This window comes from Mytilus edulis, chromosome 1 (assembly GCF_963676685.1).
Source record: "Mytilus edulis chromosome 1, xbMytEdul2.2, whole genome shotgun sequence".
Classification (NCBI taxonomy): domain Eukaryota; kingdom Metazoa; phylum Mollusca; class Bivalvia; order Mytilida; family Mytilidae; genus Mytilus; species Mytilus edulis.
In genome coordinates this window covers 34,306,209-34,333,473 of record NC_092344.1, presented here as the reverse complement: position 1 = coordinate 34,333,473, position 27,265 = coordinate 34,306,209, and the positions used below count along the sequence as shown (strand labels likewise).

Here is a 27,265-nt window from a genome sequence, read left to right as displayed (position 1 = left end):
AAAATGCTTCAAAATTATTGAAACTTATAGCAAATGTTGCCTAATGTATGTACACTAAACTTTTGAGTTTGGAATTTTCAAAATGGCCGCCGTTGCCATGGAAACAGCAAAAATGTCCAAAAATTTCAAAATGCTTCAAAATTGATGAAACTTAAAACAAATGTTGCCTACCATATGTGGACATTACTTTTGACTTCAAAATTTCAAAAATGGCCGCCGTAACCATGGAAACGGCAAAAATGTTAAAATATCAAAATCCATTCGATTTAATGAAACTTTACACATAGGTAATTTGGCATCATTGATACCGCAGAACAAACGATTTGGGGTCCGTTTTGGTGACTTTTGTGTTAGCATCCTAACACAGGATTACTAGTTATATATATTTTTTGCTAAAACTGATTGTCAAGATTTTCAAGGAGTTCAAATCCTAGTGTGAACAACCTTAACTAATCATTAGCCATAAAAGGATGATCTTAAAAGACAACATCCCTCCCTAAAACACAAATCAAAGGCAAATACACAATTTAGTCATGAAAAGCATTTCCATGAACTTTTCCATGAACTAAAGACTTTTAAAATCAGTTAGCTGATGAGAAGTTAAAAACAAATAAGGTGACAATATAGGTGAAATATTTTGTTGTCTTCTAACAAAAGAACTATTTTAAAAATTGTCTTTCTGCCCACACAAAAAGTAACTGGCAATCTATCAACAGTTAAATACTGTCTTGCGGTAATCCAAGTTGCATAATTTTCATAATTGAAATAATTTATAAAAGGTTTTACAAATTAAAGTTATTACACAAACACATTATGCTCAATTAAAAGTTGAAAACTATCAAAGACTTGGAAATTATTTCTAAGTTGCAAAAGTTATTCCTTTATTAAAAATATTTGGCTTTCAATGTTTGGTGTGGTCAAAAGATAAAAAGACTATCATTTTTATGAAAACCACTAATGGGACTCTGGTGGTCATGAAATCAAACAAAATACTAACAAAAGTACTAATCACAGAAATAAATTATTGCTCATCATGATAAAAACCTGTCACCTGATGTAGGCACCAAAGGATAGTAAAAAAAATCTAGTATCAGAAAATTTCTGAATTGTTTTTACCATCTCAATGAAATCTGATTAAACGTTCTATATTTCTAAGCTGATTTGCTTAGTTCTAATAAAACTTAATCAAAATACACCTCAACCCTTTAAAAGCATCATTAACAATTGAAATTTATTTTTTGAATTGATAAGATATTTTTTTTTTCTATGCAAAACTATACACTACATAGCTTTACAAAACACAGCTTTTAATCATTACATATATAAAAATAAACATAACTAAATACATCATATTACATGTACATTTATGGATTAACTAATTCATGAGACTATTAAAATGTACAGAAAATACAAACTTTTGGTTACTTTTAATTATTCTATAGCACATTATAAATACTTACAAAAATTAAAGAAAATATTAACATAGTCATCACAATATGTCTTCTTTTACTGTTTTTAGCATACACTCAATTCAAATAATTCCAGAAATATTCACTGAACCATGTAATCCCTCACTAAAATCACTTTAACGAAATCATATCTTTATCAACGTCCAGCCTTGCAGTGTTGACTGATGAGCATCATATGACTACACCAATATTGGGTTTACATCTCACTGAGGTGTTTCTTCTACCCACCAATAATTAACATAATAATAAGAAGCAATGTTGTCACTGTTATTATAAGTACATGTGTACCCATCACTACCTTCTTTAATCTGCTATACTGTAAAAGATAAACAAATAAATTAGTTTTAAACATAAATTAGTTTTAAACATTATATAAATAAGATTTAGTATTTCATGTTTAAAATTTATTAGCCAGTTGTTAATAAAATTCATAAGCATACCCCTCTGTCTAAAATGAGTTTGTCCTCAATTTGTTACATTTCCTCATGACTTGATTTCAAGGTATTTCTCATAACATCATGATCGTCATGATAACCATGATTACTGCATTTTTACAAACTGTAGGGGTTAATTTTCAGTGTTGAAACATAATTTAAAAAAAAAAAGCAAAAAAATATTCCCAGGGTGTTTACAGTACGAAATCCGTTCATAAGGTATCAAAAATTTGTAAGTCCACACAATTTGACATCAATTCAAATAATACATCTACTATTGGTATTCACTCTCAAGAGGTAAAACTAGATATTTTTTTTAAATGGCATCAGAAGTTTTCAAACATTTGTAGCAAAAAAACCATCTATTCACATATATACAGGTAATAATAGGTAATTATCCAATAAACAAGAAATAATCAACACTTACTGATGGTTCTAACTGTAAATGTGCATTGCTGTGTGAATAATACATTGGCTTTCTGTGCATTTCATACATATATGTATCATCCTGTTTACGTTCTGAAATATATTATTTTATATCGTTACTAAAGGATTTTCTTCCTTTAAACACAATATTTTAATTACATCACAATAAACAATGATATCCACTGTAAACAAAATAATTTTGTAAATTATAAAAAATATAAATAGTCACTAATATGTAGAACTTTGATATTTTCTTGATATTTATATTTAAACACCATTAGAATATTAGAAAATCATGGGAGTAAAACACAAAAGTTGGCTAGAATGGGGTAAACATGAAATTTATTATGTTGGTTTACAGTAAATCTCATGGGACATGAAGGTTGCATTTCATGGGAAATGACTATTACATCTCGTTGGCTAGTCGATTGCATCTAATGGGATATGAAGACTAAATCTCATGGGACATGATAACTACATCACATTTTTCATGATTACTACCTCACATGGGACATGACTGCATCTTGTGGGAAATCAGCTGCAATCAGCCGATAGATGCACCTATATAGGTAACTTGGAAACTATCAGAGAAATGATGTTTTCTTGTAGGAAGGTACTAGTACACTAAAATCAAGTATTTAACAAACTTAATGTTGAAATCCAGAAAAAAAGGGATGTTGTAATACTAACCTTTTCTTGTTAGAGCACAGTCACTTATTTCTAATATCATGTTGACAGTGATGTAATAACCTACATATGCTACCAGCACCCATCTTAAATATGGAGGGGCACCTGCTTTGGCAAGCTCCAAACCAGCAAATATATTTATAACTGCAAAGACAAAAAACTTTCATTATATTGTGAGTTCTTTTATGTTTTGTTCTCTGCTATATGTCGTTTTGTCACATTGTATATACATTGTACTTGTCTATTCAATGTCATAACATGTTATTTATGCTTTTGCAAATAAAACATTCATTCATTCATTTTAATGTATGGTTGATGCTGTAATTCAGCCAAGCTTACTTGATCACAAGAAGCCAGCTGGTTATCCATGGAAATTATTATAATAATTTCTTAAAAATGTTTTTTTTTTAAGTAGTTGTTAGAAACTCTGCTTTTTAAAATTGAAAAAGCTATGTATGTAACTTTTATATTTTTTACTTTTAATCCATCTACATACTTATGCTAGCACCAAGAAGTTACCTGCTAAAATGTGTCCGATGGTACCAAACCCCCAGTGTATCCAATTAAAACATTTTCTTTTTACTGACCCTGGTAATGGTCTGATCAATGCAACTATTGGCTGAAAAAATATGCATACAAATATTTAATATATTAAAAATATTGCATTTTCATGTAATCTTTTAAATAATTTATCGAAAAAGCCTCTGATCTTATTTTATAAAAAGAATTTAAAGGGGCACTAGCTATGAGATATATGTTTTGTATCACTTGCAAGTGAATAATTTGACCTCATTTAATCCGTATTCATGTGAACTTCAATTTAACCCCTTAGCTTGAGATGGATAACACATGAATTATATGTGTAAAGTTATTTAAAGGAAAAGAATGTCAACATTGAAAGTGAAACAAAAGTAAATCATTTGATTGACTGATTCGATTCACCAAAAAATCGTTATAAATCAAATATGAGAATTTGATTAAAATCGGTGAACATGAATTTGACAGCTATTGCCCCTTTAAATATATGATTACACATTGTTACTTTCACTAATTTCTGCAAATTCTGGAATGTTTGTAACATGTTAAGAAGGTTGTTCAAATCCTGCTCGTGCTTGTGCACTCAACTTCAATCTTAATTGACTAAGATTGTCAGTTCTCCTATTGAAGGTCAGTGGTTTTATCTGGGCACTCCTGCTTCTCTACCAGTAAAAATTGACAGCAACAAAATAGTCAAAATGTGATACTTAAAAGTGGCATTAAAACACCAACAATCAATCAACGTAATGTTAATGTAACTTTAGTGGTCATTAAAACATTCATTAATTTTTAAGGAATGGTAGCTCTGGATAGCAATATACTTACATTAGCAACTGTAAAAACTAGCACAACAATTCCAATTATAGGATGGGCTTGATGAAACATCTGACCATTTATCTGCAAAAAAAAAGAAAACATACACATAGAAATTAGGTATAAATGAAACACTATCATTAATCATCTTGGATTAGAATATAAATTTTAGTTTGGAACAGGTAGAAAGTATGATTTTTCAGCACATCTTTTACATTTGAAGTCAATGAATGACTAATAAAATTTGTATAGGTTTATTCGATTTCTATTTTTTTTGTGTTCAGTAATGTATTCCTGAATTGCTTTAAAAAATTGCATATCTGGTTTAAGTATACTATATCTACATCTACAGGTTACAAAGCACTGCTTCAGAAATAATTTTGCACAGCATGGGCGGTTACGAAGTTAAAGTTAAAACTGATAAGAATAAGATAATAAGCAATAAGAAAGACAGTGAGAACAAGAATTGTCTGCTCTCTGGTCGGGTTGTTGTCGCATTGACACATTCCCCATTCCCACTATCCTTTTATGTGTTCAGTGGACTGTGAAATTGGGATCAAAACTCTAATTTGGCATTAAATTAGAAAGATCATATCATAGGAAACATGATGTGTACTAGGTTTTAAGTTGATTGGACTTTAACTTCATCAAAACTACCTTGACCAAAAACTTTTACCTGAAGCAGAAAGACGGATGGACAGATGAACAAAATGAACAAATGTATGCAGACAGGAAAAAACATAATGTCCCTAGGTGGGGCATTAAAAATTTCCTAATTGTGTTTTGGATCTTCAGATAATATGTTCTACCATACATCTTACCTTACTATAGCCTTCCACATCTAGAAACACTAAAATGGCGCTAATGATCACACATAGAAATACAACTATCATCATCAGTCTGTGTACCTGTAAAATACATTTATACTTTTATTTTTAATATGCAAAATCAGTAACGTTAGCCTTTAGTTTTCATTATGCATTCAGTTATCTTACTTTTAAATTGTAGAATTATAAAAGTGACATAAAATAAGCTTTTCTTGAATTTTAAAATTATAAGCCATTAGTTTTCTCCTTTAATTTTATTCACATTTTTCATGTTGGTATTCTCATTGTTGGAAAGCCCTACGGTTGCCTTTAATTGCTAACATTTACTCCATTTGAACTCTGGTGGATATTTTTATCATTGGCAATCACACATCTTCTATTTTGTTTATATCATGTATGCAATACAATAATTCAACACACCCAACAGTAAAACTATACTTGATAAGCCTTAACAATCCTTTACATTCTTTTGTTAAAGTTCTTTATATAAAAGGTCAGCTGATAATTAACAAATGCTTAAAAAGTTTCAAACAAAATATCAAGTTGTATTCAACTGGAATATAAACAAGGAAAACAATATTTTTCTTTAATAAAATAGGGTACCTGATACCAGATCCTTTCATCACAGATAGTACTTCCCGGCCAAATCCTCTTATAGTATCTAACGATAACTATAGCTATACTGGCACAACCAATCCAGGCAAATATCATCAATGCACCTGTAAATTCAGGGAAAAAAATTATTATACTAGGAAATAAAATCATGTATGACATTGAAATAGCATAGAAATATACTGTTTTCCTTACTACACAATGTTTTACTTGATGTAAATTTTACTATTTTCTTAATAAAAACAATAATACTAATTATATACTGCTGTCTCAGTTACTCCCTTCCTTGACCATAATGATATAAATTTCTTTGATGTTATGAATCAAATAAATAGTAAAGGATAACTCAATGGGTATCAGTAAGACAAACATTTACGAGTTAAAAACAAGAATGTGTCCATAGTACACAGATTGTCCATAGTACACGAATGCCCCACTGGCATTATCATTTTCTATGTTCAGTGGGCCATGAAATTGGGGTAAAAAATCTTATTTGGCATTTAAATTAGAAAGATTATAACCTAAGGAACATGTGTACTAAGTTTCAAGTTGATTGGACTTCAACTGAATCAAAAACTACTTTGACCAAAAACTTTAACCTGAAACTGGCACTATCATTTTCTATGTTCAGTGGACCGTGAAATTGGGGTCAAAAGTCTTATTTGGCAATTAAATTAGAAAGATCATATCATAGGGAACATGTATACTAAGTTTCAAGTTGAATGGACTTCTACTTCATCAAAAACTACCTTGACCAAAAACTTAAACCTGTAGTGGGACAGATTGACGGAAGGACGAACGAACGGACGCACAGACCAGAAACATAATGCCCCTCGACTAATGTAGGTGGGGCATTAAAATACTAGTCTCCTTCAAGCATTTTTGCAGAATTTAATAAAACAAGTATCCACAAAAAAAACCATTTTTTCCTGAAACATAAAAAATGGTCCAAAAAGAGATAAAAATAATAAAGTAATTTTGCAGAGAAAATTAACCTTAAAATCTTGACCTGATTAATAATCTTCTTGATGTTCAAAGTATAACATACAATTATGAGAGGAAAGATTTATACAGATATAAGCTTTGTTATTTTAAAAGAACATATAAATAAATTACCATGGAATTTAATGAGATAGTAAATCACTCTTCCTGAGACAGATGAATTCTTCTGGAAATCCACCAATTTTAATGATACTATTGGTATTTTCTGGATGCTGTGGGGAAGCAGTTTTCCTGAAATGATGAAATTTTTATTTACTTAAATGTGTAATACAATGCTTATCATTCTGATAGTTTATCAAGAAATGCTACAAGATTCCTTATATAATAATATTTTAAAAAAAAATTGAATATTTACTGTACAATATCCCCTAAATTTGACAAAAGTTTGGTATTGCTTTTAAATCATAACTTCACTATCATAAAATTTTGAGAGTTAAAAAAAAAAAAACTTCAAATTTTACTGATCTGTTATACATATTTTTAGGGGGGCAGCTGACACCCACCTCAGGCTGCAGGATTTCTCTCAATGTTGAATACCCATTGGTTGCCTTTGGGTGTTTTCTACTTTTTGGAGGAGTTGTTGTCTCTTCTATTGGAGGGTATCTACATGAGTATTGAAAAACTTAAAAAGTCCTTGAAGAAATCGATAGAAAGGGACTGCTGCCAATATCTTATGTATTATATTAATACTATTAACAATTAACACCAGTATTTGTGAAAAATTCCTTAAATATCAGAAATGATTTAATCATATAAACCAGATGCTCCACAGGGCGCAGCTTTATACGACCGCAGAGGTCGAACCCTGAACGGTTGGGGCAAGTATGGACACAACATTCAAGACGGATTCATCTCTGAATTTGGATTGTGATTAAATAGTTGACACAGCATAGGTTTCTGACACAGAATGAATGTGGTCTAATGAACGTAATTTTTTTTTGCATTTGAACAATTCACTATGCTGTTGAATATTAATCCTCTCAAAAAAAAAACAAATTGAAGAAATTTTCTTTTTAAATTCTGAAATCTGAAATGAGAAAAAAAAATGAACCCCGCTTTTTTTCACCTCCCCCTTTCCCTTATTCCAAAAATGATCTCAATTTAAATTTCTAATGGAGTTTGCAACAATAACTACTCATTTCAATACATCATAAAATATTTAAATATAAAATGTCATACAGTCATGGTTAAAATTAATATTAATTAATAGTAACTTCTAAATCAAAGAGCTGAATAGCTCTGAGGGGAAAGACGGCCCTTGTTTCTATTTCATTTTTTTTGGAGGTTATCTTTTGATAGTCTTCATATAAAGAATGAAAAAAAGAACAGCTAGAACATGTGGAAGGTTGACACTATTGGAATCAATTGTTGTTTAATGTAATTTCGTTTCTTTAGTTTAGGATTCAATTTAGACCAATGGAAGAGATCTGCATCTTCTAAATCTAAACATTCAATTAAAGTTGATAGTTAATTATCTAAAATTCAACTAGTTGAATTCTATCATTTAACAACAACTACAATTATTTTTGAAATCTTAATAGTGTACGACTGAACTGTAGGCTTGGGCCATTTTCCATTTTTTGTGACAGTACTCTTAAATTTTTTTTATTTTTTTTTAAGAAAGTTAGGACTGAAAAATCTATTCAGTTGATAAAGTTCCCAGTTATATCTCTCATCACAGGGATACAGGTACTAATAAAAATAACAGTATGATTGATTTTAACTGTGTGAAGCTTGTTTCCAAATCCTACATTTTGAAATATTTGTAAAATTTCATGAATAAATAGGTTTAAACTACAAAATGCAACATTTGTAATTTTTTTGTAACTATTATAATGATTATGTTGGTACACAAAATTTAGTTTTAATGAAAGACTACTTATCATATACTTAATGTCACATTTTAAGTGTTTATTATAGTGGATAATTAGCTCATAAATTGAGGTGCTCCTGAATTGGAGGAAGATTCTCAAAACAGAGTTTTACAGAAAAAAATGGAAAAGATCGTTTCTCTTCCCGATCTCATGTAGCCCCTTGGACTTCTTGTTTACTTTGAAAGTTGTTGACCTACAAATTAAAGTATTGCATGTTGATGTTTAAATCATCTACAGCAAACATCATTATGTTTAAATTCAACAAATAATATTTTTTAATAAGTGCACAATCTTTGAGAATGATTTAAATAACCAGTGAAGGATATCCCTGCTTATGCGTAGTGTGGCATTCCAACAATGACGTCACTATAAAATATAATGTAGGTTGGATATATTTAGAATATCTCGTCATACTGATTTTTCCGGATTGTAAAAGAAACGTAAATAGTGTAAAGGAGAGCTCGATATACGATAATTTCGAGAGAAACAGAAGGGAAATGTGTAAAAAAAGTGTTTAAAGTCAATTTATTCATTTGTGTCTCCCCATCTCATCATTCTTAGTAAGATTTGTTGGGGGGTTTTCCACACTATAAAAACAAAATGAATGATGTGAGGGAATGTCACTCTGGTCAACCCTATTGGGGATTGACGGCTTGAAGCCGTCTTCCCCAAAAATAAATGGGGAATGTGTCCAAAGGGACACAGATGATGCCCCCGCTATCATATAATGTTATAAAGGGACATAACACAAGAACTGTAAAAGTGAAGCTGCGAAAAATTGAACTTAAACTGAGTTTAGAGGTAATAAGCATTCTATACACATTTCATTAAATTCAGTTGAGACAAACTAAAGTTAAGAACACAGAAACTAAAAAATTCTTCAATTTTTCCACTTGTAAAGGGGCATAACCCTAGAATGGTAATCAAAGTGCTTGTAATCACTGAATGGTCAAGATTGCTTTAATTTATCAGTTGGCAGTAAAGTGAATATTGCATTGTATATTGTATATAGCATTGATTTAAGTTGATTCAACTTCTATTCTGGACAAAGAAAGATAACTCCAATTTCAAAGAAAATTTCATAAAGCATTGGTTTTAGGTGATTCAACAACCAAAGAAAGATAACTCCAATTTATTGACTTGAAACTACAAAAATGCTTGCTTTTGGCCTCTTTTTGGCCCTTTATTCCTAGACTGTTTGCCCCATAACCCCTAAAATATATCCCAACCGTCTACTTATGGTATTAAACATTGTGGTACAATTTCAGAACAGTTGAAATACTTATACACAACTTATTGTCCTGAAACTAGATAAATGCTTGTTTTGGGCCCTTTGGGCCCCTAATTCATAAACCTTAGGAACCATAACCCCCAAAATCAATCCCAAGTTTACTTTTGTGGTTATAAACATTGTGTTAAAAAAATTTAGATGTCTGCTTACTTATTCAAAGTTATTATCCAGAAATCATCCGTCTTCCGACAACAAGATACCAATATATGACTGCAAAAAATTTTGAGGTCGTATAAAAATTGCTCAAGATTTAAATTAACTCAATCTATTTAATTTATTCAACTACTAATAACTTTTATTACCATTTGTAGCTGGTCCATGTGCAAACATAATGTGAAAATCTTCGTCCAAATTGAGCAGTACATCTTCTCCAACAACTTGCTTTTTCCTGGTGAATTTACAATGGAATATTCCATCCTGGATTGAACCATATATTCCACTTAATCCCTTCTTTGGCTGAATAAAAAAATTCATTTAAAAATATAGGTTTATTAATTGTACTATTTCTCATGTCTGTTGATGCATTCTATCTATTAATAATATGCTATTTCTTAATATGCTAAACAAGGAACAAATATTGAATAAGAAATTGAACATAAAAACGACTTGCCTAAATTTACAAACTTACCTTTTGCTGGACAGTTAAAATGTGTATTTTATAAAAAATTGAACATAAAATGAATTTGCTAAAATCTGCAACCATACCTCTATGAGCCTTTGGTTAGTTTTGGAATCTAAATTGACAGACTGGTAAACATCCATAAAACCTTCATTTGTCACACATTCTATTACATTGTCATTTCCCTGAAAGTCAATAAAATTAGTTATTAGTAAGGGTAAAATAAGGTATAAAAAGAATATAAGTTGACCTAGTTTATAACTTAAAATATAAGATATTTGGCTACAAAATCATCTATCCAAGAAGAATATTCTTATATGAATGGTATATGAATAAAATTGCTCATTGAAAACTAAAATTTTAGTTTCAAGTCTTGCTTATAAATTGTACATAGCTGTTAATAGAATTTATAACTATTTGTTATTAATTAAGCCTTTAGTATGTTGATAGATATAGGAAGATGTGGTGTGAGTGCCAATGAGACAACTATCCATCCAAATAACAATTTATAAAAGTAAACCATTATAGGAGTATGTATCATAGAACAGGAAAGTAACAATAGGCCAATCATATATCCCTTTTTACTGAATTAAAACTATTCAAGCCAGTGTAAAGACAGTACCAGTAGTTACATATGTACATAAACTTAAGAGGGATTTTAGGAAGAACAGAAAAGTAAGGGCCTCAGTAAGCATTGATGTTTTTAAAATATCCATTGTAACCCTTACCATATTCTGATCATGTGAGAAGGCTATAGCTATCCACATATTATCTGGATCAGGAGATGAGGCACGACTCTTGATGTCAAACTGGATATCATCTCCTTTGTCCCTCCAAGATATTATAAATTCACACAAACCATTTTTACAATCGTAATAACAGCCTTTAGTCAATCCACAGGCTAAATCTTTCTCCAGACTTAATTTCTGTATAAATAAAACAGAACACTGTTATACCATAATGAAATAAAAATTTTGAGAGCTGCATATCTAATGTCCATAAAGCAATCAAAAGATGTAAGTAAGTGATTACTCTTATTGCTAAACTGTTATTTAGTAAAAGTCAATTTTGTATATTGCCTTCTAGATGTTTTTAGGTTATTTTTGTTGGTGGGCTGCTGTCATATTGATGAGTAATCCACATATTTTTTTCATTTATATTAGTTCATAAAAGGGTACTTGTAGAAATAATCACATATTTTATATATCTTTATTCAATTTTTATATTTAAATGTGAACCTTAGCAAAATAAGAGCAATAAAGATGATAAGTATAATCAATTCTGTGCTGTGTATTGATTCATAATTTTATTTACAGTAACATATCAATCGTACATTTAAATTGATTGTGTTAGAATGATGTCAAGCTGCATGAGTTAAACAAATCAAAATGAGGGTTTTTCAACTTGATGAGGGTAAGATCCATATTTGATAGCTTTAAATAATCTGATTCTAACACTGGTTACTGTGGATTCATTTTTTTTTGTGGGGACCAAATTTCGTGGAATTTGTTAAACTTTCAAATTTGAATTTTAAAATTAAGGTTCCCCTGTACTCAGTGATCAACAACAACTGATAATAGAATGACATGGTGGTTAATTTTCAAGAAACAAATTAACACATGATTACAGTCTAACATTACCTGCAATTTGTCAACGTTTTGTGTTGTGGTAGATACTGTTGTAGTTGTTGTTGTTAATGGTGTTGTTACAACAACAGCTGGAGATGTTTTCTTGGTAGTAGTGGCTACTGTGGTGGTTGTTGTTGGTTGTGGCTGTGGTTTCCAAGTCCATGGTTGTTCTGTTGTAGTAGTTGTAGTTGACTGGATGGTTGTTGGTGGGAGTGTTGAAGCTGGTTGAGTAGTCGGCATGTACTGTAAATATTCCTGTAAATTGATCTTTGTTAGAGATGTAGGTGGAGCAGGGTCATACTGATGTGGAAGTTTCATCCCTACAAAACAAGTTATTGGTTAATTATGACATAACCACTGGTGTTAAACTGATCACTGTAACTGCAGTTATGGTGATCCCAACATGGCGGTAACATATGATATTAAGAACACACACATACAACAATACCGTACATATCAACCTTGTGGCTGAGTAATTCTTTAAAACAATGCGTGCAATGGAGAAATTACAAAAAGACGATTTTACCTGTTTTGGGCTCCGCCATGTTGGGATCACTGTAACTGCAATTACGGTGATCAGTTTAACACCAGTGATAACTACTAATTTAAGATTTTGTAAATTTGCTTTAAAATTAAGGAATAACAGTAATGTAGTTGAAGGTTTGCTGTAAAAAAAAAACCAACAAATATTTAACTTAAAACAGTCTTCACGATGACATATGTATCAACTAGATGGAGCTAATTTGATGGTTTTTCCCTCAAAATTAAAAATGTCTAACATGATCACATGATTTCACGCTCCTAAAAACATAGGTGATAAGTATACACCAATCAATTAATCGATTCTAAATAGGACAACAGTAAAAGGAGTAAAATAAAGACTGATGGTAACACTAAAATGAAGGGAATATCTAAGATACATATGGGATGCACAAACATTTAGTCAGCATATTGTGACGATTTCATGTCTTATAACATAAATTGTAACTTTAAAAACAACTTAATAGTGTTAATTCAGACAAAAAGAGACTTCAAGCTAAAGATAGATATATGAAATACACATACACATGTAAATAAAAATGTAGTTTTTTATTTTTTTGCCAATGAAATACAAGTTAAAAAATTACCAAATTAAAAAAAATACATGCAACATACACAAATATACAGATAAAAAGAATAAAAATTTTATGACAACCATTTCTTTTAAAGAGTTATAACAAATAGACATTTGACATGCTAAAAATGATAAAAACAATCTTACAACTAAAACTTAAAGGGTTGTGACTACTTCAATTTTAAGTAATCTTGCTTCGTCCTAAGAAATACAATTTTTCAATTGATAAATCTTAAAATAATTTCTGACAATGTCTGATGAAATATGTCCAGTCTTGTAATTTTTCTACATTTTCACATACTTTCAAATTCATTGATTCTTTCATACAAAAATCCAAGAGATAACCTTTTCCTGCAGAAATATACTATCCCCCTCCCAAGAAAAATATGGACATATATGGAAATTGTTTGTCATTAAAAAGGCATCTATTTAAACAGACCAAAGGACAAAGATTTGAACATGAACAGGTCACTGTAAAACTTCAACAATGAGAAAAATTCATACCTTATAGTTGGTTCTAAAATGATGACATTTTATGAAACAATTCAAAAGAGAAAAACAACCACAACATTAAACAATAAATATTTAGAACAACAACCACTGGATTACAGGGTCTTGACTAGGGACAGGCATTTAAAGTATGTCACAACATTTAACATGTTTGTGGGCAATAATTGAAAAAAATATAATTTAGATGTATTAAAAAATCTAAATAACAGATTTGTTGGAATTTTGCATTTGATTTGGAAACATCCTTATAGTTGTGTACATGCACAATTCATTATAAAGAAGATAACAAAGAAAAAAAATCAACAGTGTTTAAATACATACCTGCATAATTAGTTAAAGCATCTTAAATTAGTCAAATTAGATATATTCATTATGAATGATAAGTGTAAGTCTCTAACAGATAAAAGAGAACTTAAGTGTCTTAAAATAATATAAACAACAAATAAATAAATAACTTGCTTAAGCACATGCACATAAAGTTCAAACCTTGCTTCAGAATTAAAACTATTGCAAATATTAGTTCCAATAAACTGATTTAGTTTCATTAATAGTTCCAATATGGATTGAATCGATCTTATATAAAGTTACAAACCAGATATATTAAATTGTTTATTATAACCACTCAATGATGTTTAGAATCAGACATTAAAAAAATTAACCTCTATTTATAGAATAAGTTAACCATACCTGACATAGATGATCCAGTAGCAAACATAAGGTACCAGTCATTTCTTAAGTCAAAGATCCTACTTTCTTCTGGTACTATCTTCTGTCTGGTAAAACTACAGGAAAATGTACCATCCACAAAAGATCCTTGTTCATTGGATATTCCCAGTTTAGGCTGTTTATAAATGGTAAAAGGTTAGATTAATAATTGATTTCTTCAAGGTCTCACATAAAATTTCACTCTATGATAAAACAAAATTATAATTCTGTTCACATCTTTTTAAATATTAATCTCCTCACAATAAAGTCAATTAGCAGTTCATTACAAATACTTGTAGTATAAAAATGTGTGTCTATGGTCACTCCCTGGGACTGCTTTTCAATTTACATTTAACAAGAATGTGTCCTCAGTACACGAATGCCCCACTCACACTATCATTTTCTATGTTCAGTGGACCGTGAAATTGGGGTCAAAATCTCTAATTTGGCATTAAAATTAGAAAGATCATATCATAGGGAACATGTGTACCAAGTTTGAAGTCGATTGGACTTCAACTTCATCAAAAACTACCTCGACCAAAAACTTTAACCTGAAGCGGGACAGACGGACGAACGAACGAACGGACGGACGAACGAACGGACGCACAGACCAGAAAACATAATGCCCCTCTACTATCGTAGGTGGGGCATAAAAATACTAAATTCAGTGAGCCTTAATCCTTCTCAGATATTTTCCGTTTGATGTTTTTATTAAAGTATCTTACATTGCTTAGTCTTGTATTGGCATGTGTATCAAGGTTATAAGACTGGAACACACTGATGTTGTAGTCCATTGACATACATTCTATAACACTGTCACTGCCCTGTCAAAAGATTATAAACATTGGTCAAATACACATTTTCATCGTTATACACAGTTTAAATGTGATAAATTCTAATTTCCAATTCCTTAAAAACAAAATTTCAAGCAAAGGAATAAATTTTTCACCACATTCAAGAATAAAGCAGATTTTGAGCATAAAATTCCGCCATGGAAACTACTGTATAAACTAAAAGTGTTCCAATTCAATATGTTTTTTTAAAGTATTGGATTCAAATATAAAGTTTAATATCTGTTAAGGTAGACAAATTGTGAAAATTATTGTTAATTTGAGAAACTAGCTTTATAAATGTATATCGTAGCACAGATTAGGTAGTATAAATTTTGTTATCTATACAAAATAATAATTATAAAAATCATATCTAACTAAAGAAAACATATATATACTTCTTATAAAACATGTCAAATCATAATTCATTGCAAAAGTCATGTGAAATTGAAAAAATACGATTTTTACGATAAAACCTTGACATTTACATCCCTAAATAGACCAAAAATGGTTATATATAGACATTTCCATGTAGAGAGAAAAAAACATTAAAAATCAATGTCAGAATAATGTCTATTTTAGACTAAATTTTACTTAGCAAATCTAAATATAGTTCCAGAGTCATTAATTTTTAAATACATACATGTACATGTAGTACCTTAAGGCACTATGGAAACAAGGAAACTACAAACTAATTCTGTATGACAAATAGATTTGATACCAAATAAAGACGTTTTATGGGAATATCTTCCATATGTTGTAAGGGCTCGTAATGCTTCAACCCTAACTTAGTAACTGCTTTTGAACAATATTTGAAATAAAAATAAAGCAACAAAGCTAAGATTAAAGAAAATATTCTTAAGTTTTGGAAATAGTTAATAAACCATGTGCTTGTCATATGAAAATCCAACAGCAATCCATTTATTTCCAGCTGACATAAGTTTAGTTTTCAATTCCATGTCAATGAAATTAGCACGATCTACCCAGGACACAATAAAACTGCAGCTGTGTTCATCACAGTCATGGAAACATCCTTTTGTCCTGTTACAATCTTTATCTAGTGGCAATCTATCCTGTAATATATGAATGTTTTTGTAAGTGATAGGATGTATCATATCTAAATCAAAATACAAATACAAAGTCTGTTCTTTTAGTTCTGTTTATTGTGTACTGTTTTGTGGGTAGGGGGTTACAATTACATTTCAGTGTAAACTTTTATGCAGCAGATTTTGAGCTTAACATTCCCCAAATGGAACTACTGTATATACATTAATTTTTCGTGGGGTTATTTAGTGGTTTTGTATTGAAAAGTAGCTTCGTGGTTTTTAGGTTGAGAAAAAATTATGTAAATGTCAATTTATAACTGACAATTTTAACTTAATTCTTTTTCACAAAATAAATGAAATCAAAATCCCCAACAAAATTGTCTGCTTTTACAATATATTTGATAAAAGGATTTAACAAAAAATGAAGGCACTGCCATGACCACAATAAAGTGATGAAAGAAGATGGGACAAGATAGTAAACCCTCTTCAACTTCTGTGCATGGCGGCTACTACAAGTAAATACATTTTTGAAGAAGTTTTTTGTGAAAATTGATTTTCCATTTGTTTAAAGTTATAACTTCAAAGGTTGAACTACATTGTATAAATTTCCTATATATGGTAAGTGTTAGCCTTTATACAAGGATTCTTTTTTCAAAATTAGCAATTTAAAAACAAATGTCAAGGTTAATTTCAGCATGTTTATTTGTCATCTTATAGAGCAATTCACAGACATCAATGCCCTTAAAAACAGAAATTGTTTGAAATAACACACAAGAGACAAACAGACTAAAGAAGTGTATCATACATTATGTGTATTGCCAGTGGATTTTTTTTTCTCCAACAAAGTAAAATATTTGTTTACTTTGTAAATAAGCATAAATCTTAATATCTTAATATGTGCACCTGCCCTTGTTTTCAAGGAAGGTCCCACCCTAAGAAAATATTTACAAGGATGGTGTTCCTTAAAATGACTTCTTTGTTATGTTAACCACAAAAGTGTCATAACATTAACACCTAAAGACATGTACTAACAACATATCACAAAGGAAGTCTATTAGTCATAAAATTCATCAATACACTTGCTCAATTAAAACATATTGCAATAAATTCATTTAACTTCATAGGTACCACTTTTCTTTAACAAAAAAAATATCTTTTTAACTGCTGCTTCAATTCATGTATCATCAATTTTTATGGAAAATGCAACTACCCACAATTCATTTATTTGAGTGTCTGCCTCCTCCTAATTAAACCGGGTTTAACCCGACCTTTTTTTTTCAAAATATGGATAAAAATAGGGCCACATTATAGAATAAGGGGTCAAGAGTAACAACTTCTTTATTTGCAGAGTATAGTACATTGTATGTACCGTAATTATGACTTACATCAGGCAGTACATACACCTCTGTTGTAGTAACTATATCCTCTGTTGTGTTTTCTGTACTGTTGTTGGTGGTAATATCAGTTACATTTGTCACTGCAACTGTGGTCGGGGCAGAAGTACTAGTTGTAGTGATAGTTGTAGGTGGAGCTGTAGTGGTGGAAGTTGTAGTAGTTGTCATTGTTGTACTTTTTGATGTTTGGGTCGGGGTTGTCGTACTTGTTGTAGATGTAGTTGTGGGACTTGTTGTGGAAGAGAAGGTCAATGTTGTGGTAGACACAGTAGTTGATGTTGAAGTAGCATTGATTGGTTGACGGGTACAAGAAGGATCAACAACATGGTACAAGCTGTTCAAAATTTGCTGCGATACTGGCACACTATTTTGTTGATCATATACAATAGGGGAGGTCACACTGGTCCAATATGTATTCTTATTTTGTACAATTGTTATGCTGAAAAAAATAAATAAGTTGGAAAAGATTCAAATATATATATTCAATTTCACATGGATAAAAATAATATTTTTGAAGAAATAAATTTTATATGTTTTAATATTAAAAATAGGTTGTCAAACCATAACAACAAGTCAAATGCTTATATCATTAACAGTTCCATTCCTTCTTTTTTAATACAGTAATAGATGTTGAAGTGAACAAAACTTATTTTAAACACGATTTAATGTTCAGTTCAATATTATAGAAGTCAGGAACCTGATGTTCAGTCATTGCAGTTTGTTGATGTGGTTCATAAGTGTTTCTTTTCTGGGTTTTTTTATGTGGACAGCTGATTTTCCTGTTTGAATTGTTTTACCCTAGTCATTTTTGGGACCCTTTATAGCTTGCTGTCAGTGTGAGCATAGGCTCTGTGTTGAAGGCCATACTTTCTGACACCTATAATGGTTTACTTTTTATTTATTGTGTTTGGATGTAGAGTTGTCTCATTCATTTTCTAAGATCTATTCAGAAACACTACTTTATCAAAATGTACTTACACAAAAATAACATGACCCTGTGATACTGGAGGTGCTTGCCATACAAAGCTAATTTTACTTTTATCAGAGTTTTCTCTGTGAGTTAAAGCTTGACCCACTGTACCCTGAAAGAAAATTTTTAGTAAATAACATGCAATCTTATATTTTTAATACATTTACTGATCATGCTGATTTAAAATTCAAATCTAACACTAAACAGCAGTTCAAACAACAAAGACTGAAAGATTAACTTCCTTTAGTACAAAATCATGTAGCTCTAATGTGGATGGCATCAATTTAAGCCTAAATGAAGAGTTCATTTGTAGGTGTATTTATTTGGTCTGAGAAACATGTTTACATTGTACCATGCTAATTTTCCAAATGATTCCCATGCAGGAAGAGCAGATAATTCTTTTGGACATTGACAGTATCCTAGTAGTTTTTATCAATGACACTACATTTCTCCTACAAAGTTGACATGTGTCACAAATAAAGAATTACAGTACATTGATTCAATCATATATCTTTCTGCAGTTTAATAAATATTTTCATTTCGAGAAGTTTCTGGTATATCATTTTTTTTATATGCTGTATTTGGTCAAACATACTTACTAGTCTTAAATCTGGACAGGTGTATTGATAAGGGGCATTGTTGTAGATACCAAAAACCCCAATCTTGACATCTTGTTTGGCAAACATTGCCAACCTGGCCTGCACTAGATAACCTTTGAACTTTGTTTCCCCACATCCTCTAACTGTAACTATAAACAAAACAAAAATATATGCACAACATTGGTAAGATTTCATTGCTATTCTTTTTTTAACAAAATATACATTCACCATATATATTATACATCATATTATGAAAGTGACAGTGATGTAATGAGTGATTTTAAATTTAATATTCTAGTAATTTTAACAGTCCTTCTTCTCTTGTTGCAGAGACTATATATAGAATGGGTTAAAATAATCATGGCACAATCAGGTTTTTTGTACAAAAAGTATTATTATTTGTAGTCTAAAATAACATGAATAACAGAGTAAGCATAGTTAGCATACCAAGTTCTTTTCATAAATTCCTCTACCAAGGACTATATCTAGAGATGTGTCACTGACTTATATACACCAAGGAAATTCTCATACTTATTACAAAGGGACTGTTAGGAACAAATGGAAGTTTTAAATGACCTTGACTGGCTATACAGCCCTCCCACGGTCTGCTTGGTACCCAAAGACTGTTAGGACACCAAGAAGTCTGTTATTTATATGGTGGAGGAAGCCAAAGAGATACATGTAACTGATGATTGATCTCTAGATCAAAGATGGGGCCACTTTGACCAACCAAGGCGTATAAAGCACCCATTTTAATTAAAACTTTGCTTTGAATTCCAGTGGGTGTTGTGTGGGAGGATGAAAATCACCCCTCTAATCATGCTAATGGCTGTAATGTACTGAAATTTCCAGTGCCGAGTGAGAATCAAACTTGGACCATTTCGCACTGTAGTCTATCAGTGTTAACCACTAAGCCGAGACCCCCATACACATTATTTGTTATAAATTAGTCCTAGATACCAAAGAAAAGTATGTGTAAAGTATTTATTTTCAGGAACTGAACACTATAGTCTGAACCACAGGCACTTGTTTCTATCCATTGGAAGACCCACTATCAACGTATATTAACGAGGAAGGTACCCAACTACTTTTTTCACCTCTCCGCTTAAAACCCTTATTTCTCTGTCAATTCAGTCTCAAATTTTTTGTTCCATACACAATACGATTCATGAAAAGTTTATCTTTCAGATGATATACATTGTATTTACCCTTAGAGTACCCCTTACCCCCAGTACACAAGATTTGTCAATGAGCGGAGAAGTGACAAAAGTAGTTGGGTACCTTCTCGTAAATATACGTTGTTATCGGACCACAGATGAATTATCACGTTGTGATTGGTTAAATGCCGTCACGTGGTGACCCCCTATGAGACCGTATGGGGTTAGTAAGTTTCATATGGGGTTCATGACGCGTTATTGGCGATGTCACCTAATAATGTTGTTGAGTTTCATTGTTTATTTTTCAACAAAACGCCACAGAAAAAGTCCAGCGTCCGATAAATTCGTTATACGGTTAACTACTGACCCCCTACGGATCCATAGAGGGTGAATAAAATTCATAGGGGACTCGGCCTCCGGCCTCATCCCCTATGGATTTTACTAACCCTCTATGGATCCGTATGGGGTCAGTAGCGAACCATATAACTTATAATAGTGGGTCTTCCAATGGATAGAAACAAGCGAGCGAAACAAGTGCCTGTGGTCTGAACTGTATATTGTTAAATTTTTACTTTTTTAGACTATGTTCTTTGGCCTATTCAATGCTATTTTCAGTCTTCAACCTTTATTTGAATAACAGGCTGATCTCTTTTGATGCTTAAAGCCTTTGTCGCTCATAAATGACTCTCCACTTGTAACTCATCTAGATATGAACTCATCAGAAAGAAATTCGAAGTTGGAGCAAAAGCAACATTAATTGTGAAAACAAACTCGGTTACGGACTTGGAAAAAAGAAGAAAAGCATAAAATATGTGTAACAACGCCGTACAAGGTACATATTGGACTAATTGGGTATGTTGAAGTTCAAGTAATTAACGAATTCGCACTGAAACATTTAGTGATGCACCTTTTTCCCTACATGGTAATTATGTATTGATAAAGAAACAAAGTTGATACTTGTCAAAAGTCCGGTGCTAAAATGGATGTGATTAAGGTAGATGGGGTGTCTAAATTATGATCCATAGAATTTTTAAATAATTTGCCAAAATGTAGTTCATATCATGCTTTTTAAAAAAAATAATAAAAAGAATGGGTCACTAGGCTTATTTGCATGCTACACGGTGTTCAAAATTGACAAATTTTGTATAGATTATACATGGAAAACCAAATTTTCTGCAATAAAGTGTAATCTACACCATAGAATTTTGAGATAATATATGAGAAGATAGCTTTAATAGTATGCTTTCATTTAAAAAAAAAAGAAAAAATAGGGTCACCAGACTCATTTTCTTGCTACATAATAAAATAGGCAAATTCCTAACACATTCTATTGTAAAAGTACCTTTATCTGAATTATCTGCCCTTGCATTTGAGTTGCCTCCCCTTATGTGGCAAAGTTGGAAAAAATATAATTAAACAAACGTTTTCTGTTTTTTGTAAAATACAACCATAAATATGATAAAACATGTCATTTTCTATATTGAAATGAAAGTTCTTACACATAAATTTCCTTCTACTCTCAAAATTTGTACATTCTATTAAAGATGTACACCTTGTTTTCTAGTATTTCCAAATCCAAGATGGAGGAAGCCTTTCAAACATTATATCATCGTATCTGAATAATACAATTCTTACATGCAACAGGTCCGCCATTTATCTGGGATACAAATGACTAGATAAAATAAGAGTTGACTTGAACAACCACACTGTACATGAGGTTTTAAAATATAACATTGAAAATGACCCAAAAGTTTTCAAACTAACATTGATTATAAGAACATAATACTGGTTAAACTTTTTATCCAGAAAAAAACAATACTTGCAATTCTAGATATACAAAGGCCCCATTCAGTTCATATTTTGGATAAATTAGTTGATGTTTGGAATGATATTCGAATTAAGCAAACATAAAGTTAACGTTTTCAATATAGAAAACTGATAAAAATTACATGAGACATCTTTAAATTCTTTAAACACATTTCTATATCTATAGAAGCAACAAATTAAAATAACTGCTCTGAACATTATGTGAAGGAAAACATGTTCACAAATGAATGTGAATTCGTTAGTCTGCTCGACTCACTGCCTCTTTTTCTTTCCTAAAGCTCAGCTGTTATTAAATGTCGTATACACTATGAATTCGCAATGTAAAAAAAACCAAAACAATTTCAGCCTTCGCCTTACAATATTTTTTGGTCTTTTTGTTTATGCTGTAATGATTTCTGTGGTTGTGGCTTATAATTTCAATACTATATAAAGGTTAATTATGTATTGTATAAAATTATTTTTTCGGTGTATTTCTTTACATTTGTTTTCTATCTTTTCCTGTAACATGTGTAAGTATGTATTTAATGCATAATATGTACGAAAAGGAGTTTCTATAATATTAGAAGAATATCACAAAAAAGTGTTTTCCAAAATTCCAGTGCTGTGACCTTTACATTTGAACGACATACCTCAAAAATTATTAGGGGCCTTATTTCATTATAAAAATAATGAGATAAGGTATGACTGCTAATCAGACAATATATACCATATCTATCTATCTGTAAATATCTTCTGCCAATTAAGGCACACCTCCTGGAACCCGGAATACGGTATATAAGAAATGTTAGATATATATGTTGTGTACAAGTTGTAATGTTGTACAAATTATAATTTGTACAGATTTTTTGTACAAGTTATCAGTGTTTTATGAACTGCTGAACACAAATGGATGATGCAAGCACACAGTCTTTTGTTTTCCATATTTCTGTCTTATTTTGACAACTACATGATACAGTCTAAAACTGAGCATTGGTACAATAAAATTACAAGACCACAAAAAGACTTGATATGGATATGAATATGAAATAAGGAAAAAAAATAAATTAGAATTTAAACAATTCACATATCCTCATTTCCAGTTTGAGGACAAGGAGAATAGCATTAAATGTTAGGTTGGAGTATATAAATTTGAATTTAAAATATTAAACTGGTACATTTTAGAGAATAAAACTGTATCACCTGGTGCAAGAAGGTATGTGTCAAAAACTTATAACTTGTACAAAAACCCTGTACAAATTATAATTTGTACAAACTTACATCTTGACCACAACATATACACTGAATATCCTCCACCAATATTTACAGTAGATCCGCAAGAATTATTTACACTGATAAAAGTTCTTTATCCACACATAAAATAATTGTGTCCGATCTTAAAATCTAAAATTTATATTGTAAAATTGCATTTTAGATATTTATATATTGCATAGAGGTGATCTTACAACACTATTGAAATAACTTATGTTTAATGCCGCATTTTCTATTCTTCTTCTAAATCCAAAGTGCAAATCAGTGATATGGATGTAAAAGAGATCCAAAAGATATAATGGCTAAAAAGAGAACAACAGAGAAACAAAAGTACACAAAACACAACGTAGAAAACTAAAGACTGAGCAACACGCACCCAACCAAAATTGGAGATGATCTCAGGTGCTCCGGTAGGATAAGCAGATCCTGCTAGAAATGTGGCACCCGTCATGTTGCTCGAGTTATCACAAATCCGGTAATAATTCTTATTCGTTAGGTAACATTCGGGAAAAGGCCACGGAATTGTAGCTACGACATAAGGAACTTATCAACTATTATCTATGTAAAGGATATTCCATAATGTTCAATTAGTTCGTGATGGCGTCCGTAAAACTTAAGAAGGGATGCTTTCAACTTCACCACTTAGAACTCTTGGTTTGATAGCTTCCGCGTAAGCAGCAACCCTCTATCAAGGAAATTTTGATAGCAAATACAAGTCCTGGAATATCGTATCAGCTGGGGATATATACTACATATGCAGGCGCTAATAGAAAGTCGCTACATAGAAATGGAAAGTTCACGATTGCGAAGCTGAAATCATCCGTAAAATTTTGTTTTCAATCGACCCTCATTGTCAATTTCTAGATGTAAGTCAAGGTATTCTGTTGCATCCTATTTAAAGTTCGGTGGGATAGATGAGTTCAACATAGTCACCAAATTTTGAATTATTTAGTAGAGAACATCATCTATACAAAAAAAGTACAGTTAAAAGATACTGATAACTTCTTTACTTTCTTACAAAGTAGTTCCTGTATGGAATCAGCATTATATGCATAATGAACAAGTCGGCAAGAAGAGGGGCACAGTTGGTTTCCATGGGAATGCTGTTTGTTTGTTGAATAACGTGTAAGAGGTTAAATCATTGGTTATAACTCATCTAAATTTATCTGGAAACCGAAATTGACATCCGGATAACCTCACGACCAGATGATCTGGAGACCAACAGCTTTCGTCATTGTCATCGGTTGCTGTTTGCCTTATTCATTTTTCTGTTATTTCTCTTTTGAATTGTTTCAAATTTTGTCATACCGAACCTTTTAAAAAATTGCTACTAGTATATGGTATGAGTTTGGTTCATTGTTGAAGACTATAATGTGCCCTATATAGCTGTTTACATTTTCGACCTTTAATGTCTGGTGGTTAATTTTCTCGATTACATTCATACCATATCTCCTTACTTTCAAAATACCATTTTTGTTAAGTCAACCTAAGTGTATCCTTTGCTCAATATTAAGCCATGGAAACGTACAATACCGGTCGTTCTTATGGGTCGTCCGAGTTCAAATTCAAAATAAGCTCTGTGATACTTACCAACAATCTGTTCCCTTGGTGTGTAAGTTGTTTTAGATACAGTAATAACATATGGTACAGGTCCTAGTTGTGGCTGAGTATTACTGTGAAACGGGACCATTGAAGAACAAGACTGAGGACCAGCCCCAGTACGGTAACACTTTGTCACATTGATTAACAATAAAATTAGTCCACTTATGTAAACATGATGCACAAATTCGATTCTCATCTTTAATCTGAAACAAAAGGAATAACTAAACAGGCATGTGTTATCGTTTCAAAATGTAATTTTCTAGGTAGGATTCAGGATTTTTTGAAAAAGGAGCATAATTCCATAACAATGCATATTTGGCCACAATTCTTTCATTAGAATTATATATTTTCCAACTGAAAGCGGGGATGTGTAGGGTGTAGACGCCACCACCCCTTACATGTGCCATTGGTACTCTTAACTATGGGTTGGTTAAGCCTTTTTATATACGACTAAGTTGTGAAGTGGATGCACTAAATTTGTAGGTATTGTCTATTTTTGGTGAATTCTAAATGTGTTTGTATACTCGTTCATCAGCTAATTGTACGGAAGACATATATGTTGTAAACAGTTCAAGCTTACAAGTGCATCTTTAATTCAGAGGTATAAATCTTTATTTTACCCTCAAGCTGAAAATTGTCAATATCTGAAATATTGTTATAAATTTCTTTTTGTTCGACTATCTAAAGTTAATGTTTTTTCTCGTTGGTCAAAAGTAAATAGAATCTTCTTTTATTAAACATCTCGAGCAAGTACTAGAAAGTTGGAGATGAATATTTTCATACAACTTTTTATATACATTTTTTTAGTTTTATCATTACAATCACTGTTAAAATAATGCGGGGTAATTCTACAAAAATGTAATAGACAGACAGTTGTCATAACTGTGAGACTTTTGTTCTGGTCAGTGCTAGATGGACAACATAAATGCCAACTGCTGACAATATTATGTATTATATGTTATACACCGGAGGCTGTAGTTGACGGCATAAGATGGATACATGTACATGGTATGGCTAATTACTTTGGTATTTGGCTAAACGTTACATGTTTTAATTACAGTAGAAAACTTCACATTTGGACATGGTTTGAAAATACATCGATCTTAATAAGATCATTTCAAGTCCTTTTAGAAAATTTCAAATCAGTCAATTTATCCAAAAAAAAAAAGGTTATATTTCTTATTTGGTAAATTGAAAAATTTATATGTCTATAAAAAAAGAATAATAAAAATACTGAGCGTTAAAGAAAATTAAAAAAAGGGGGACCCATAAAATCAGGCTGACATATCGAAATCTGTCAATCAACGGAACTTGTGAAAAATACATCTTCCACATTCGGTACATGCATTTTCCGAAGAAAATGGTGGGTTAAACCTGGTTTTACAGTTGTTTATAGTTCTTATATAATATTACAATTACATCTTTGACGTGTAATCGAGCCATGATGACATATAATCTTAATGTTCAGTTTGAAATTAAACTTTTAAGAAGAAAAAAGTACATTCAACGTTTGTATATAAACAAAAATCGAAATAAAAAAGGGTAAATCCAGTTTCTTCTTCATTTTGATTACAGTGTTATAACCGACCCTGCAGTTTGTTTAAACAAGATTTTTCAGATAAATCATCACATAACAATAGAACACACTTGAAATAAATATCTAGGATTCACAAACAAGCACAGTTGCTTTAAAAAATATATTTCGTAATTTTATGTTATGACGTACAAACTGACTCAATCACTAGCCTCTTTTTTACAGCGGAATTAAGAAGGCAACACTGAGCAATGATGCGCGTGCAGATGTTAATTTCTTTACATTTTAGATCCCTCGCCGTTTGAACGTTTTTTTCTCATTTACTTTGGAACGCGTATTTGGTATTATGCAAAATTGTTTATGGTTATTAAGGTTTGTCATAAGAGTTCTGTATACATATATATTTTCTAAAAATATCTTACCTTTAAAACTTGTGTTAAAATCCAATAATTTAAAAAAAAATCACAATAAAAAAGTCATCTCAAAAAGGGGAATTCCGAACTATAAACT

The 27,265-nt window shown here is 31.1% G+C and overlaps 1 protein-coding gene across 4 annotated transcripts; it reads right to left on the bottom strand.

Annotated features, from left to right (window-relative positions):
• Nucleotides 1-382: 382 nt before the first annotated feature.
• On the bottom strand, nt 383-27,265 carry LOC139481582 (uncharacterized). 4 transcript variants are annotated; one of them, XM_071265004.1, is made up of 21 exons: nt 27,178-27,265; nt 25,210-25,424; nt 19,388-19,536; nt 18,797-18,900; nt 17,810-18,257; nt 16,263-16,451; nt 15,274-15,372; nt 14,531-14,684; nt 14,165-14,185; nt 12,232-12,539; nt 11,320-11,517; nt 10,678-10,776; nt 10,275-10,428; nt 6,922-7,038; nt 5,797-5,912; nt 5,188-5,274; nt 4,379-4,450; nt 3,536-3,635; nt 3,020-3,160; nt 2,331-2,422; nt 383-1,785 (listed from the first exon to the last, which is right to left on the bottom strand). In XM_071265004.1, the coding sequence occupies exons 2-21, from the start codon at nt 25,415-25,417 to the stop codon at nt 1,690-1,692; spliced, it is 2,952 nt and encodes a 983-aa protein (XP_071121105.1). In that variant the 5' UTR covers nt 25,418-25,424; nt 27,178-27,265; the 3' UTR covers nt 383-1,689. The 4 variants fall into 4 exon arrangements, with proteins under 4 accessions (XP_071121105.1, XP_071121112.1, XP_071121123.1 ...); XM_071265011.1 differs by lacking the exon at nt 14,165-14,185 and having other exon boundaries at nt 27,178-27,258; XM_071265022.1 differs by lacking the exons at nt 25,210-25,424; nt 27,178-27,265 and adding an exon at nt 21,168-21,449.